This window comes from Amborella trichopoda, chromosome 3 (genome assembly GCF_054954075.1).
Source record: "Amborella trichopoda isolate Santa Cruz 75 chromosome 3, AtrichopodaSantaCruz75HAP2 v2.0, whole genome shotgun sequence".
NCBI lineage: Eukaryota > Viridiplantae > Streptophyta > Magnoliopsida > Amborellales > Amborellaceae > Amborella > Amborella trichopoda.
Genome location: NC_142338.1, coordinates 15,358,910 through 15,376,020, shown reverse-complemented (window position 1 = coordinate 15,376,020; position 17,111 = coordinate 15,358,910). Strand labels below are relative to the sequence as shown.

Genomic DNA, 17,111 nt, shown 5'->3' with positions numbered 1-17,111 from the left:
TTTTTTAGGTTTCTATAATAAATTTAGTAAAAGAAATTGTTAGTAGAATGCAACACATGCCCAAGGGGATTCGACCTTGAGAAATCAAATAAAAAGACAAAAGTCATAACCACCAAGCCATCTAACTATATGTGATTATAAATTGCTGATTGATAAACTATATTTACATTTCGTTTTCATTTAATGATGTTTGGAAATTATCCCACATCGAAAGATGGGTATTCAACTTTGGTATATAAATACCTATGTAATATGAATAATAACATGTGTACAAAAATATTAGGGCAACCTCACACGTGCGCTTGGATACACGTGTGCACACGTGAGTGTGCGTGGAGCACGCTCGCACGTGCGCTTGGACACACGTGTGCACGCGTGAGTGTACATGGGGCATGCTCGCATGTGCGCTTGGACACGCGTGTGCACGTGTGAGTGTGTGTGGGGCACGCTTGCACGTGCGCTCGGACACACGTGTGCACATGTGAGTGTGCGTGGGGCACGCTCGTACGTGCGCGTCATGCGTTACGTGTGTGAACCGGGACCACTTTTTTATGTGCAGCCTTCCTAAAAGACAACCATTTTTCCGCCATATCAAACCCCAAAGAGGAAACGATCTTATCCGCTTGAAAAAGAAGATTAGCCAAAGCAAAAATCACCTTTTCCTTACTCCAACAAATGGGTTGCAACAATTCACCGCCTTCCTTTTCTAAAACCGTCTTTACTGAGGCGGTATTTTTGCAGATAGTATCTGCAATCACAACATTAGAGGCAGGCGGCTCCTTCTCCAACACAAAATTAGCACTGTTGCTTAAACGTTCCACATCTTTGGTCCCTGAGCAATGACCATTCCAAGGCTCCCTACTTCCTTCCACATGTAGGAGCTCCTCAATCTTCTCTTCATTCAAAGAATCACGTCCCCTTATCATAAGCCTCAACAAATTGAGAATCCTCACTAGAATCCAAAAAATGTTTGCTACCATCCAAAATAGAGACCACCTTTTTCCCCTTATCGTGAATAGAAGTATATCCATATTTCCTACGGATGCCACCTCAAACTTCTTTTTCTTAAGCAGCCATACTTGCTTCTTGAAAAAAGGCAATTTCTTAGAAACACATGAGAGGATTGACTACCTTTCCATCCTCTACATGGTTGTCCCTGACCTTGCAAATCGGATATGCAATTTCGTCCGTTGAACTCATCATTCCGTACTTTCAATCACCGACCTTGCAAATCGGATATTCAATCCTCTTCTTATGCTCTTTAAACTCAAGGAAATTTCAATCACCATACGTTCACCTTTTCCTCTGATTTCTATCATCCAAATGTATTTTCCGGCGGTAGTTATATCTACTGGTCTTTTCTATGGCGACCCACTCGTTTTTCCGATTGTTAATGGTGGTTTCTATATTTGCCTGAGTTGGCGTCAAAAAGGAAGAGAAAGAAAGCTTTAGGAGTTTGGAGGAAAGGAAGCTTGAGCCAAAACCAGAGACATTCAACTTAGACAGGATCCTCCGGGTGACCACTAGGCCATAAATTGCCCCTTTGGTTTTCAAATATAGTAGTTTTTGGTGGGGCAAAGTGTAGTTTTCAAGATCCAATAGCATCAAACCCTGCAACTCATGAAAGCTACTCTTCCATTTTTAGTGAGAGAAATAAGCACCTGTAGTGAGAGAAACAAGAAAGCTAACTTTTCTTCCATCAAAACAGGACTCGTCAATTTTAGTGAGTGAAACAACAAGCCCAAAAATTGAAACATAAAAGAGAGATGAAAGAGAAACTGCTCCACGTCCATTTCAAGTGAGAGAAACAAGCAGCCCAAAGTGGAAACACAAAAAAGAGATGAGAGAGAAACTGCTCCACGCTCGTTCAATGCTTCAACCAATCTCAAGAAACCAAGTACGATGAACTCCACGCATGTTCAATGCTTCATCCAATCACAAGAAACCAACAACGATGAGCTCTCAACAAATGTAAAGCAGTAAAAATAGAATATTAATTTCCTCACCTTTACCATTTCACCTGGTTGAGTTTTACCATTTTACCAGAGACTTGGCACTACACGTTTTTTCGAGATTAAAGAAGATCAGACGGCATCAAAGTGGGGTCCTATGCAGTCCGCATGTGTGAAAGGCTCATAGGATCATTAATCTTATTTTTTTTACAAATTAGAAATCTCCATGTTAAAGATTATATATTCTTTAAAAATTAATATCAAATTATATTTCAAAAATAAATTATTAAGGGGCCCGCATTTCTACATGTGAGTCTATTGACTTGTACAAACTGTGTCCATAAGTAAAAGCTAAATTTGAAAACAATGTTGTTGAGCTAGTTGTTGGAAAAACCAAGTATATGAAAAATACCCTGTTTGGTACCATGAAGATAAAAATCAGGTGTTGATTGTTTGCTAGTTTAGCTGTTCATTTTATAAGTTGATGAATCCTTAATAATACATGGCCAATAAATTCTTTTTTTTTTGAGAATAAATTATCAATAATATAACAAATAAATTAGATGCTTCTAATCATATTTTTTAGTATTTTTATAGGTCAAATTATGCTTCTCTATAACTTACTCTCTGTATATAAAGATACATGACTAATGATAAGTCATTCTTATATTACATCATATCCATAACACTGCATCTCATTATATAATAAAGAAGTTAAAAATTACGAATGCATCAGACAGTTTGGGTAATATTTTCTTATCTTTTTCTAGGCCGAATTATGTTTCTCTTTCTTTTTTTCTATCGCTCCCCCTATACGTACACAACCTATAATAAGTTATTCTCAAATTGCATCATATCCATAACTCTGCATCTCTGTAGATAATGAAGAAGTTAAATACAAAGTCCCCAAGATGTCCAAAATTGCATTTTGCATAGGTTCTGATTTTAGTCTTCTGATTATAATGAAATTAAATTGTTCCATATACTGCACCATGCCATGCCCTTTGCAAAAACTTGATCCATGAGCTTCATAGGTGATAAAACAATGTTGAACTACTTCCCTTCAGCTTCATTAGCCTATGCAAATACAATTTATAAAGTTTCAATAGTTGTCCCAGTATGTGGGTTTTTTAAAAAAAAAATTACACCCATATTTTAAAATTACCTGAACATACTCATCCCAAGTGGGCCCCGTTGTTCTCCTAGTACTTTCATCAAATTGGAAACTAGGTTGATGAAAGAGTTGTTTAACAGTCCTATAAGTATAACTCAAACATTTAACTTTGTTTTTTAGCCTCTCTATGCAAAATTTGGGTCCATACTTCTCACATATGACATATGATATTTCTCTCCAATCCTTCTTCTACATGTTCGTAGCACCCATTTCTACCATGCTCTCAAACAAAGTTTTGTCATGTTCGGGATCCCATTTGACATACCTTATTTTTTTGCCATTTGGTAGAGTAACATGAACGACAACCATCCTGGTTTTTAAACAATATATACGAAATTTGTGGAGGCTATGAACATTTATTACCAATCGGCAAAATGAAAGAGTTAAAATAGGTAAAATAAAACTGTCTGAAAACAGAAGTTCATGAGAGCATTACAATAGATCAAAGTGTATATACATTGATACTAGGCAAAACAAAGGCATCTTCCATAGGGTCTAGTAAGAGGAATTCATGAGGCTAAAAAGCTAACAACACAATTTACATTATCCCAACCTTGACTTAACTAGAAAGATAACCATTAACATAACAATAATGGCCTTTGTGCCTCTCTTTCAGATAGAAGCCCCGTCCTCGATGTCCATATTAGTATTTTGTACCACCACATTAATATTAATGCAGGTATAAGTTGGGCGATCATCCCTTCGATATTATAGGAAGTGTTCCTCTGCTTCCTGCAATGTTCGACAATGGACAGCCTTGGAGAAACCATTCACTTGATGGTTACACACCTCCCAAGTTCTATAAATCCCAGGAACGCAACCCACAAACATTACATAATAACGTTGCCGCTACATTGTCTGATAGTTACCACAACTTTTTTTTAATTATTATTGCACTCTTAAATAATTTACTATAGTGCAAAGTAGAAAAATTTACTATAATGCTCCAGTCTCCTATATGTTCCTTGGGACATTTGTATCTGGTTACGACAATTGATATTTGTAGTATTAACAATGTCCTCATCTTTTGTCGTAGGTGATACCCTTATAGGAATCGGTCTAGTGATACTCTCCACTACCAGAACACAAGCTGTATAGGCACCTAGCAAGGCTACTTTGACTTTGTTGCTCTTCGTAAGATCATCTTCCATTGTATCCATGCTATCGTTTGTAAACATAATTAGGAATACATCCTAGATAGAAGAAGGCTCTAATACAAGGACACGGTCTGCCAAAATACTAGTCAACAACTCGCTTTTAATACCAGTTTTAGCAAGGCATAAACAGATATTAATAAAACATAATAATTCATTAACAACATGCTAATGGGCTGGTAAATGATGCTTATTTCCTCGAAATGCATAGCACTATATGAAGTAGATATTGACATATTTCTCAGATAGAAATCAATATAAAAAGAGAGATTCATCAGATAAGAGACGAGTTTATCACTACCTATGCAATGAAAATTAGATGAAGAAGAATACATGTATTTTAGACTGATCACATGCATTGATGCTTAATGCATGGTTGTGGGTCATGTGAAATCTTAAATAATACTTGTACGTTGTAACATTCATTTGACTCAAATGAAGATCAACAGTGCATTGCTACAATGTTTATTAATATATGCTTTGATGACTAGTACTTCGTAGGGGAAAGGCTGGTTAACTGCAATACCATGACGTTCTTGTGAATGAGCCGAAAATGGCACGAGGTTATTTTTAGATTGATTGGAATTTTACAGTACTACATAAAGTGTATTGCAGAAGCCAAGAATTTATGGAAACTAGAACCCCAGTTAATCATTCCACCATACTATCCTAGTAGAGAAATTTTTTACAGTTTTACTCAGCAACAATTATCTTGTAATGGCAATATCCATTTCTTGCTCAGAAGAACTACCATAAAGAGAAACAATATATAACAGTATCTTCTTCATTGCAAAAATATTAACAAACATAACACAAAAAATAGAGATTAATAAAAAAACTGCATAGTACCATATGAAGTAGAGATTGACATATTTCTCAGATAGAAATTAATAAAACAAGAGAGAGATTCATTTGATAAGATGCAATAAAAAGTAGCTTTAAAAATAAAAATAAAAATAAAATAACTTTCAATGGTAATTTCCATTTCTTTCCCAGAATAAATAGAAACAATCATAGACGTTACAACACAAAGTAGAAAAATTTGTGGGGTATAGAAACTACAACAAATTGACGCCAAGTCAAACCAAACTAGCAGCGAATCCATCAGACAAACCCCTGTTTCTTATTCAGTTGCTTCTATCCATATTTGCAAATAGAAATCAAAATCAGAATAACATCGAATCCACTGAGGATAGAGTTGCAAAGAACAACATCAAAAAGGAGAAAAACGTCCTAGAAATCAAACATAAAATGCCTAAATCCTTACCAACCAGTAGATGGAAAATTACATAAACAAGCCACAAAAACGATATCGATTTGTACTTGCCAATCTTCAAAAGTCACACAAATGAGTCTTCTTGATGGAGGTTTTTCTCTTTAAAAAAAATCCAGTAACAATGGAGTGGGAAATGCATGTTTCAGGCGGGGGGTGCAATAGCTTGGGGAAGAAATTAGGGCTGGAGAGAGAAAATGATGAGGCCCGAGTGGAACCCAATGGGCGGCGTCGATCACTAGGCCAAAGCTAGGCTTCTACAATTATCGGATTCGTTCCAGGTTTCTTTCGGAATATGCCTGCGCTCATTTTGGGTGCTTTTGAGGATTAGCCAAAACTAGTTTTGACGGGTCCAAATAGATTCAAACAACCCAACAGGGGTCAAAACTAGGTTATCTGAAACCAGGTTTTCCATATGATAGGTCCCAAACGACCCATAGGCTCGTAACTCCAGTAAGACCCCCAACAGGCAAAAAATAAATAAATAATAATAATAATAATAATAATAATGAATGGCTTTAAGATAAGATAAGATCTCGAACAAAATGCCCAAAATTGATAAAGGACCAACCTGAGTTCAACGCCTCCACCAGCTCAACATCAAGGGACCTCGCCACAATGTCGACATGACACTGGAGAACCCAATGTCAACGGCAAGACCGGCAACATCCAATGGACAGTGGTTCAAGTCACAAAATTGACACTCTTATAGTGTGGTTATAGAGGGTCATGATTACTTTTGATGCCCGAGGTAGCAGTGTTGGTGCCATTACCAGCAACATTATTTTTTCATTGGTGCAAATTGCCACCAATTACGTGACATTAAAATGTTCAAACTACGATAAAAAGTAATCATCATTTCCCAAGGGATGGGGGTACCACTATTGAACGTGGGCACCACTAACGTCTGTTTCTCATTAGCCAAAACCATTGCCCATCGTCAGACCTCAAGATGCCCACATTGTGGCAAAAAGTAACCATCTATGCTTGGATGGTGGAGGCAAAATGAGAAGAGGAGGAGGAGGAGAGAGAGGGACAATAGTTAGGGTTGTGATGGTAATGAGGAGGGTGAGATTTTTTGCAAGGATTTTGAAGGATTTTTCAATGATTTTGGACGAGCTTTGAGCATGTGTGTTTCCACTTGTATTTCATCCATCTCTCTCTCTAGAAATTGGTCATTCACAAACAAGCTTTTCTCTCGAAGGTCACAACCTTATATGAGGTTAGGGTTTCATGGTTACAGTTTCTAAGATGTGAGAGGGTAGGGACTGCTGCTGATTGGAAAAACCATGGATTGGAGGAATGTTTTGGTAGGGACTCCCACGATGGTGGAGTGAAAGGGGACGCTTTGAAGCTCTCATCGTCTTTGGTAGAGGTTGATCGTAAAGAGCTAGAACTTTTCGATGTTAAAACTGAGTTTTTGATATCAGGTTCATTTTCACCTCCTGCGAAGGATTTTTTTGACTTGGCTGATTGGGCTCAAAGAGAATGGAACATGTCTTACTGTCCTGATGTTAAGATAATTGGTTCCAACAAAGTCATCTTCAAATTACGCTCGAAGGAGGAAGTGTCCAAGGCGTTGTCTAATAGATTTTGTAAAGTTCGAGGTAGTCTTTTATCTCTAGAATTATGGAAGGTATCTGACCATTCTTTCGTCAAACGTATGGATCATGTTTGGATCAAAATGTGGGGTATACCTTTATCGACTTGGAACCTGTCCATTATGAAAAGGATCACATGACAATGTGGGGTCTATTTGGATGTAATTGGGATTCATTTCTTAGCTCAATATCTCATTTTGTTCATGTTAAGATTGGTTTATGTACTGGTATGATTATCCCTGGTTCGGTTGTTTTGTGTACTGCTGATGTTCTTTTTGAAATTTTCATCTTGGATGATGATGGTCTTCGTCCCTCCAAACTATTTTATGTGGAGAGGAGTAAGGCAGAGACAAAGTCCGTATCCGATAATCCTAAGTATGATGGTAAGCCTTCTGGTAGTGTTCACGATGCTTCTTTAGAAAATCCTGGTCGGAATTTTTCCCAAAAAAATTATAGGGATGCCAAGAATTTCAAATTCAAAAATAAAAAATACGTTACCTAAAAAATTAGGAAGCGGTGGATACCTACCCAAAAAATTAGGAAGCGGTGGACACCTACCCAAAAAATTAGGAAGCATTGGATACCTGTTGGACAGTTCCCGAAATCTTCGCAGGGTTTTTCTAAAATATTCTCGCAGATTGGGGTGGATAAGTGCACGTTGATTGGTTCTCATCTTGGCTCGAGAGTTCATGAGCCTATTACGGGCCCTTCTATAGTCTATCATGGTGAGCTGGTAGGACCACCTTTTGTGTGTTAGGATAAAGGTTTGGAAAAAGGAGAGATGGCGACGGTAGATCCCCCCATTTCGGAAGGTTGCTTGTTGGATAAAGATAGTAGGGTACACGTGTCTTTTCTTTCCCTTTCAATTTACAAGACAAATTGGTTCTCTCTCTCCTTCTTTTGGAAAGAGATTGAGTTGAAAAGGTTTGTGGGTGTTCACCTCTCTTCTTTGGTGCTTCTCTGTTGTCTTGTTATCTTGAAGGAACTTTCCTAGTGGGAGTTTAAACATAGGGTTTGGAGTGTTTTGGTTTCGTTAAAGCTTGGCATGTATCCACTATTCTTCCGGGTGGTTATGGCAAAGGGGGTGGAAAAGAAGTCCAGGTCTCGGGTTCGACCCACTTCTTATTGATCAGGAAGCTATTGTCTTGGTTGATGAGGAGTTGTAGGATAACCAGCCGGCTACTGCAATGCTTGAGGATGGAGCTTCAATGGAAGAAGTGTGTGATGGTGGTTCGATGGTTGTGGCTGAGTCAGACTCGCCATTACCGATTAGTATGATTCAAGATGCGTAGTCTTCTTTATTGATAACTGGCCTGCTTATTGAACAGGTTCAAAATGTAGGTGGTGATGGAGATGATACACTGATAGTGGGCCAGATGGTGCAAGATTTGGGCATGGATGAGGTGCTCCTTTGTGTGGTTATGGAGGAGATCAGTGTTCGATGCAGGGAGCATTTGGTGGCTCAGCGGGAGTAGGAGGTGCCCAATGATGTTTCGCAGCTTGAAGGTGGTGCTGATGATGGGGTGGCTACGAAATCACCTGCTCGAGCCCTGGGGTTTAGCAAAAAGAAGAAGAATATGGCTAAATGGGGTTCACACTCCTCTATTAGGCTCCAAGCTAGAGGGATCATCAAATCTACCCCTCGTAGCAAGGGTGTGGTTTCTTGTGAGCTAGAAATGGTACACCTTGACACATCCTCTGATTCTTCTCTGAGTGATGCGGATGAGGAAGTGGCTTTGTGCATGGAGGACTTGCACTTTGATTTTGGTCATAATGGACCAGGTTCTTCCTCTAACCCTTTCCCTCCTGAATTTTAATGAATTTTATTTCTTGGAATATAAAGGGGTTAGGCCACCCCAGTAGGAAGAAAGATGTTAGGTTTCTGGTTGTTAAGTACACACTTATGGTGTTGTTTTTGCAAGAAACTAAGCTCCCAAGCCCCAATGTTTCAAGGGTTCGGGAGATTTGCAGGTCAGGTGCAGTCGGTTTTAAGGGGATTGATGTTACTGGTGCTTCTGGAGGACTGTGGGTCCTTTGGGACCCCACAGTTCTTTCGAATTTTGAAGGTATTTTTAGAGACAATTTCCTGTTATTGGCTTTTTGTAGTTCCAACTGACTTCAATTGGGGTATTGTGAATGTTTATGGCACATCCATTTTGGCTTTGAAAGAAGTCTTTTTCTGTGAGTTAAATTTTGTTATTCGTTCATTCGGTTATCCTGTTGTGATTGGGGGGGATTTTAATCTCATTCGATGGTCGTGTGAATGTTTGTCTGGTACTTCTATTAATACCTATATGAGGTTATTCAATAAATTCATTGAGAGTAATTCTGTATTGGACCCTCCAATTGTGGGTGCGAAATTCACTTTGTCAAATGATAGTTTTACCAGACTGTCTATATCTCAAATTGACAAATTCCTTCTTTCAATGGAGTGGTTGGATTCTTTTCCTCTTGCTACAATAAGGGCTTTAACTAAGCTTTCTTCGGACCATTAGCCCATTATGCTCAATACTGGAATGGTAAAGGGTGGCCCAAAACCTTTTAGGTTTGAAGCAGGGTGGTTGGAGGAAAACAAGGTGCTGGAAATTATTAGAACCATGTGGGCCAACACGATTGTGGTAGGCTCCCTGGATTTTCAATTGCACAAAAAATCGGCTAATATCAAACATAAGTTGATTTTATGGAAGCGTGAGAATCAGTTTGATGTTAAGGCCAAAATTGATAAGGTTTTGGGAGATTTATAAGCGATTGATTGCTCTATTCAGGAGAGTGGTTGTATTTCCCAACAGGTTATCAGTGATCGTACTCCGAAATGTAATGAGTTAGGAGAGCTTCATAAAGTGGAAGAGATCTACTGGAGGCCAAGATCTAGATCCAAATGGCTTAAAGAGGGTGATTTGAATACAAAGTACTTCAATGCTATTGCTAGTGCTCGTAGAAGACATTATGAACTTTATGGCCTCTCCATTCCGAGGGTGGATTTTGAAAATGATAATGCATTGGAAGAGGCAGTGATTGGTCATTTCAGAAAGGCTTTTTCTTCAGAGGTTAAGGTAACACCTTTGTTGAATAGAGTTCCCTTTAAAGTTCTTTCTGTGGATGGGAAGTTACAGTTGGAAAGGGAGATTACCATGGAGGAGTTGCAGAAGGCTGTTTTTGCACTCCCTAGAGACAAGGCCCTTGACCCTAATGGTTTTCCGCTTTGTTTTTTCCACTGTTTTTGGAATATTGAAGGAGACTTATTGGTTTTCATGAAAAACTTTATGGCAACTGGGAAAATTTTTAAAAGGGATGAACTCCACTTTTTTGGCCTTGATCCCAAAAAAGGCTACAATTTCAGGCCTCTCTGTTATTAAATCGATCAGTCTTTAACTAGTCTTTATAAAATTATTGCAAAAGTCTTGGCTGAAAGACTAAAGGTTGTTCTCCCTTCTCTTATTTCATGTACTCAGTTTGCCTTTATTCAAGATTGACAAATCACAAATAGTATGTTGGTGGCGTAGGAATGTCTTCACTCTAGAGTTCTTAGTAAGAAGCCGGGTATTATGTTAAAACTGAATTTAGAGAGAGCATATAATTATGTTGAATGGGGTATTTTACTTGAAATCATAAGAGTGATGGGCTTTGGTGATAAGTGGTGATCTTGGATCAAGGGATGTGTCATCGGCGTACTTCTCTGTGTTATTTAAAAGAAGCCCTATAGGTTTTTTTAGTGCTTCTAAAGGATTGAGACAGAGTGATCCTTTGTCCCCTTTCTTGTTTACAATTTATGCTGAGTGCTTTAGTCTTATGCTAATCAGGATGGAAATTTGAGGTATTTTTTGGGGTTTTCGATTCCTAATTCTGAAATAGTTATTTCCCACTTTTAGTATGCGGATGATACTTTGATTGTTTGTGATGCGGAGGCTGCTCAGGGTTCTAATATTGCTTGAATTCTAGAGATCTGTGAAGTAACTTTGGTCCTTAAAGTTAACTTTCACAAATTGTCAATGGTTGGGATTAACTGTTTGGAAGGGGTGGCTGATGATTTGGCTACTTTGTTTGGCTGTAAGGTTGGCTCCTTCCCTATTTTATATTTGGGGTTCCCTATTTCTGACTGGAGGCTTACCATTGCTATGTGGGATATTGTGGTTGAAAGAGTACAAGGTAGATTGGCACTCTGGAAGCACAAATATTTGTCTTTAGGCAGTTAGGTTACCTTGTTGAGATCTTGCCTTGCTAACCTCCAAGTGTACCAAGTGTCTCTAATCCACATGCCTGCTTTTGTTGCTAAAAGATTAGAAAAAATGATGCGGGATTTCCTGTGGGGATCAACTGAAGTGAATATGGAGTTTCATTTATTAAAGTGGGAGAAAGTTTGTTCTCCAAAGACAGAAGGTGGTTTGGGCATAAGAAAAATAAAATTAGTGAATCAGGCTTTGCTGTGTAAGTGGTGGTGGTGGCATAGCCTTATTTTTAAAGATCAGCTGTGGTATAGAGTGCTTGCTTCAAAATATAGGGTTGAGAGAGAAAATATGTGGATTGGGGGTGGTAGAGGTTCTCAGACCTCACATATGTGGAAGGCTGTGTATAATTGTAGACCAATTGTGTCTAGTTATTTCAAATAGAGTGTGGGGGATGAAAGGAATGTCTCCATTTGCCATCACAAATGGCTAGGCGAGTATCCCTTAAAAGCGGCGTATCTCAACTTATTTAGGATTGCTACTCAACCTGATGTGACTATTTGGGAGGTCATTGACCATAGGGGAGAATTAACTTATTGGAATATTACATTTGCATACAACCGGGTGAGTAAGTTGATTCTTTCATAGTGGTGTGCCCTTATGGCATTGGTGAATGGGGTTTATGTCTCTTATAATGCTAAGGATGAGGTGATTTGAGAGATTGAACAGGATGATATTTTCACAGTAAAGTCCTACTACAGACTTGTCTTTCATGACCAATGGAGAGCCTCCTGCCCCTCGCTTTCTAAAGTCTGGAAGTGGCTGGTTCCTCATAAAGTTTAGGTCTTTATTTGATTGCTCGCTATGAATAAGGTTCTCACTACTGACAATCTTATCAAAAGGGGACCTAATGTTTATCTCCTCTGTAAAGCGGATGAGGAAACTAGTGCTCATCTGTTTATTTATTGCTCCTTCACAGTGAGAATTTGGTTTGGTTTTTTAACTCAGTCGAGGTTTCTATGGTACTCTCTTCGTGTGTAGCTGACATTGTTTCTCAACTTTCCATTCCTCATCTGCTTAAGATGGGGAAAATTATTTGGTAGATCACAAAGGGAATCATCTTCTGAGAAGTTTGGAAAGAGAGAAATAGGCGGACTTTTGACGGGAATTCTTTGCCTTTTTCTGTTTTATTAAACAATATCAAACTCTCTATTTGGAATTCAATTTCTATACACAAGGAAGGAAAGAATATTCGGCAAGGAAGATGTAATGGCTAATCTTGGTAGCCTTTTCCTGCTAGGGAGACCATGTACAAGGGTAAGAAGCCTTTGGATGGCGCCTCCTACTGATTGCCTAAAGTTAAATTTCGATGGAAGTTCATTGGGAAATTCAAGTGTTGCAGGTATTGGTGGGGTGGTGCGTGACTCTACTGCCAGTATCATTTTTTCCTTCGCTGGCCTGATTGGAGTTAGAATAGCCAACTATGCTGAGCTTAGTGCCTTGCTATGTGGGGTTAAAGTGCTAGTTGATAAATTTTCGGGTTGTTCTTGTATCTTTGAAGGGGACTCCTTAAATGTTGTTAAATGGTGTAAAAAGGAACAACGCTTACCCTGGGAACTTCATGGCCTTTGGCTGCAAGTCATGGATATAGTTGAAATAATCTCTGTTTCATTTGTCCATGTTTTTAGGGAAGCTAATGCTCTGGCGGATTCTTTGGCGAAAAGTGGGGCTCATTTATCTTCTCTTGTTGTTTCGAATGATGTAATATCTCTCCCTACTCAGCAATAAAATCTTTGAATCTTTGTCAAAAAAAAAAAAATGCTTGGATGATGGAGGCACCCTCACCAGCCATATCCTGACCAATTTTGAATGTGAAATGCCAATAGCAATGCGAACACTGCTAGTGGGGTTGTTGGCCATTTGACACACCACTATTCAAGATCATGTCTACCGTAAATCAAGAGGTTGTGAATTACACAACCCACAATCACACCAGATGAATGTCAATAGTGGCATCTCCATTTTAAAATGAATTAATGACAACAAAGCCGAACGTTGTTGGTGGCAGTATTGACGAGGTCATCAGTTGCATTCATGTTAATGGCCCAACTTAAATCTTTGACTTCCAACAGAATTTTAGAACAAAGTCGAAACTTTGCCGCGCTATAGCTGGATCCAGTATTAACCCTCGACCCATTTGACCTGGTAGGCCTAGACTCAGACCTAGCACACCTAAACGTAAATTCCGCACATAGTAACCTTCAAAGCCACATTTAGCCTTGATTGCCTCACCCAGCAGATCCTAGAAGCTTGGAGAAGGTCGACATGTTTATACTGATCCTAAACTGGCACTGGCTACAGGCGTCGGACCTAGGGGCACAGCTTAAGGTACGATCCTCTTTTAGTTTCTATTATTTCAGTTTCATCTATTTAAAAAATTCGTTTAGAAATTTCTCCCCTTCTTCTTGAAAAACCCTATCTTTATAATTTTTTGGCAAGTTTCCAGTGTCTATTGTCTTAAAAGCCCGTACTTTTGGTAGAGGCATTCTTGTGGCGAGTCTTCCATTCATATCACAATTCAACTGTACCCATTCTCTACCAATCCTCTCTTGATGAGTTTAGACCCAAAATGGAGGCGGAGCTTACAATTGCTTTGTCACCATTTTCAGGCGTATAAACACGAGGATATCTCAAATGGAGGGGATGCTTACTTTATGATAAAGTCAATGTCTTGGTAATGAGCACCAAGAAGATCTTAGAATTACAAGAAAAATTATTAAGCAGCTCTATGGCCTCTCATGAAACCCCTTAAGAGCTCCTTTATGAGGACCAATTGAACTTATTCCAATTCCTGATTGGGGGCAAAAGGGTCTACCCAAAATAAAGTTGTGGCCTATGATGAGACTTCTTCTATTAGTAAGAACATCCTCAATTCCTTTCATATTTGTGGATTTTGGATTATAGCAAATTGAACATAAAAATGGTATTCCTTTACGGAGATGGGCTCTAAACGATCAAATTAGAGCCCATCTCAAAAATTTCACTAGAAAATGTTGTCTTGATGCCCAAGTAGCCTCAAATTGATCATCTCGACATCAAGACGCGTAGACATGACAAAAAAATGGATTTCAAGTTTTAAAAATAGTACATCTTGTAATGCATTTTTGGACCATTAATTTTCAAGTATTCATAGATTTATTTAATTTACTCTATTTTTTAAGTTTTAAATTTTATAATTAAAGATAAAAATATATTAAGGCTATTACAAAGATTCCAGTATTGAAACCACACTTTTCGACACTTTGAAGGTGCGCTTTACTTTGATTGTTTAGAGCCTCAGCTCTATACAAACCACACCTTATATATATATATATATATATATATATATAGGAAAAAGCTGATATTAGCCCACTAGCTCATATGAATATATGAGCCCAACGGCCCAGATGAATCTCGTCCGATCTGATGATCATAGATATCTGGAAGTATTTAATTTTTAATTTTTTTTATACAGATCCAAATGACTTAAAATTTTAGGTGTGTGTTCTTCTCATCAAAACGCATCTAATAAAAATATAAAAAAAATTATTCATATAAAGTAAAATGATCAAAAGACCCCCTGAATATTGTCAGAGGTATTTTGGTGAATTTATTTCATGTAAAATATTTTTTTGATATTTTTCGAAGATTCTACTATTTTTTATGAACAAACACCTAAAATTTTAAGTGATTTGGATATGTAAAAATAAATAAAATAAAATTTAAGCACTACCGGACATCTATGATCGTTAGATCGGCCCAGATTCAATATGGGCCGTTGCGCTCATATGTTCATATGAGCTAGTGGGCTAATCCCATCTTTTCCCATATATATATATATATATATATATATATATATATATATATATATATATATATATATATATATATGGGAAAAGTTTTTATAGAGCCTAAGCTCTAAACAATCAAATTAGAGCCTACCTAAAAAATTTCACTAAAAGAGGTTGTTTTGATGTCCAAATATCTTCAAATTGATCATCTCGACATCAAGATCCATGGACTTAAGAAAAAAAATGGATTTCAAGTTTTGAAAATAGTGCATCTTGTAATGCATTTTGGACTGTCAATTTTTAAGTTATTCAAGTTTTCATAGATTTGCTCGATCTCCACTATTTTTGAAGATTTAAATTTTATAATTAAGATGAAAATATATTTTACAGCTAGTCAAAGATTTTCAGTATTGAAATCACATTTCTCGATTTTATCCAAACCAATATACATATATATATATATATATATATATATATAAATCAAAGGGCTACACGTTCTATATAAAAGAATCTAAGGTCTATAAACTTGCTAAATCTATTTATGGACTTCAATAAATTTTTTAGACAATGATATGTAGAATTTCATAAGGCTATAAGTTCTAATGAATTTTCAATCATTGAATATGACTACTACTAGGATGAGCCCACTAGCTGATGGAATAGTATAAGCCTAATGGTCCAGATCGAATCTGGGCCGATCTGACGGTCAGAACTGTATATCGGTAATATAATTTTAATATTTTTTATATAAATTCAAATAGCATGAAATTTAAAACATAAAATCTTCTCATCAAGGCGTACCTAATAAAAATATTTTAAAAAATAATTCACATAAAATAAATTGATTAAAATACCACTTTAATATTTCAGGGGTAGTTTGGTCAATTTAATTCATGCAAATTATGTTTTTGATATTTTTATTAGATTCTACTATTCTTGAAAAATAGGTGCTCAAAATTTCATATAATTTAGATTTGTAGAAAAAAATTAAATTTCAATTACGAAATAGAATTGTGATTATTAGATTGGTCCAGATTCATCTGGGCTATTGGGCTATAGATAATCAAAGGGTTGCACATTCTATAGAAAAGAGTTTAAGGTCTATAAACTTGCTAAATCAATTTATGGACTTCAATAGATTTTTTAGACAATGATATGTAGAATTTCATAAGGCTCCAAGTTCTAATGAATTTTCAATCATTGAACATGACTACTGTTCATTTGAAAAATATCGTAATTATTTGAAAAATATCATAAGGAAAATTTCATGATCATGTCATTGTATGTTAACAATATCTTAATGGCAGAAAATGATAAGGAGATGACCAATGCCAATGCGGATGGTTTTCCTCCAAATCTGTTATGGGCATAGCTGAGCGTATTATGTATTTTTATCAAGATCAAATTTGATCATTCTTAGATTTTTCCTTCGTTTGTTTCAAAAGATTTACATTAAAAAAAATCCTGGAACAAGTCCATAGACACTCCTATTATTGAGGGTCATGGCCTCAGCCTAAATCCTTTACCAAGTATGGAGGCTGAAAAGGAAATGATGTTATGTGTGCTCCATGCAAGCGGAATCCATTGTCTTATTTATGCCTTATTTTATAAATGTCTGGGCATTTGCTATATTATATAACCTTTTACTCCTGAAAAAAAAAACAAAGGGGGTATAGAATATAGGGAGGCCATGAAAAGGATACTTTGATATCCAGACCAAGTGATGAACATGTATAAACTTAGTTCAATACTTTGGTATTTTTCTAAAAATCCAAGGGATAACATCTAAAAGGCCCCCTAGTCTGCATCATTGACATTGATTCACTCTTTATGAGACTATTTGATAAATTTAAATATTTTACGAGCCTCTCCGATAAATCTACTCTCTACAACCCTCCAGGCTCCGATGAATGCTTAAAACAAAATTTTCTTTATTACCCAAGATATTCATTTTCCCACAAATA

At 37.1% G+C, this 17,111-nt stretch overlaps 2 protein-coding genes and 1 long non-coding RNA gene across 3 annotated transcripts; 2 read left to right on the top strand and 1 right to left on the bottom strand.

Annotated features, from left to right (window-relative positions):
• Positions 1 to 5,242: 5,242 nt before the first annotated feature.
• LOC148782768 (uncharacterized) lies at positions 5,243 to 7,364 on the bottom strand. Its single transcript, XR_016052225.1, has 2 exons — positions 6,125 to 7,364; positions 5,243 to 5,852 (listed from the first exon to the last, which is right to left on the bottom strand). It is a non-coding gene; the product is annotated as an uncharacterized LOC148782768 (long non-coding RNA).
• Positions 7,365 to 9,670: 2,306 nt separating this feature from the next.
• LOC105420389 (uncharacterized) lies at positions 9,671 to 10,510 on the top strand. Its single transcript, XM_011623815.1, has 2 exons — positions 9,671 to 9,772; positions 9,944 to 10,510. Exons 1-2 carry the CDS (start codon positions 9,671 to 9,673, stop codon positions 10,508 to 10,510), a joined length of 669 nt encoding a protein of 222 aa, XP_011622117.1.
• A 2,139-nt stretch (positions 10,511 to 12,649) lies between these two features.
• LOC105420388 (putative ribonuclease H protein At1g65750) lies at positions 12,650 to 13,105 on the top strand. The gene has a single exon (XM_011623814.1). It carries the CDS (start codon positions 12,650 to 12,652, stop codon positions 13,103 to 13,105), a length of 456 nt encoding a protein of 151 aa, XP_011622116.1.
• The last annotated feature ends 4,006 nt before the right edge of the window (positions 13,106 to 17,111 follow it).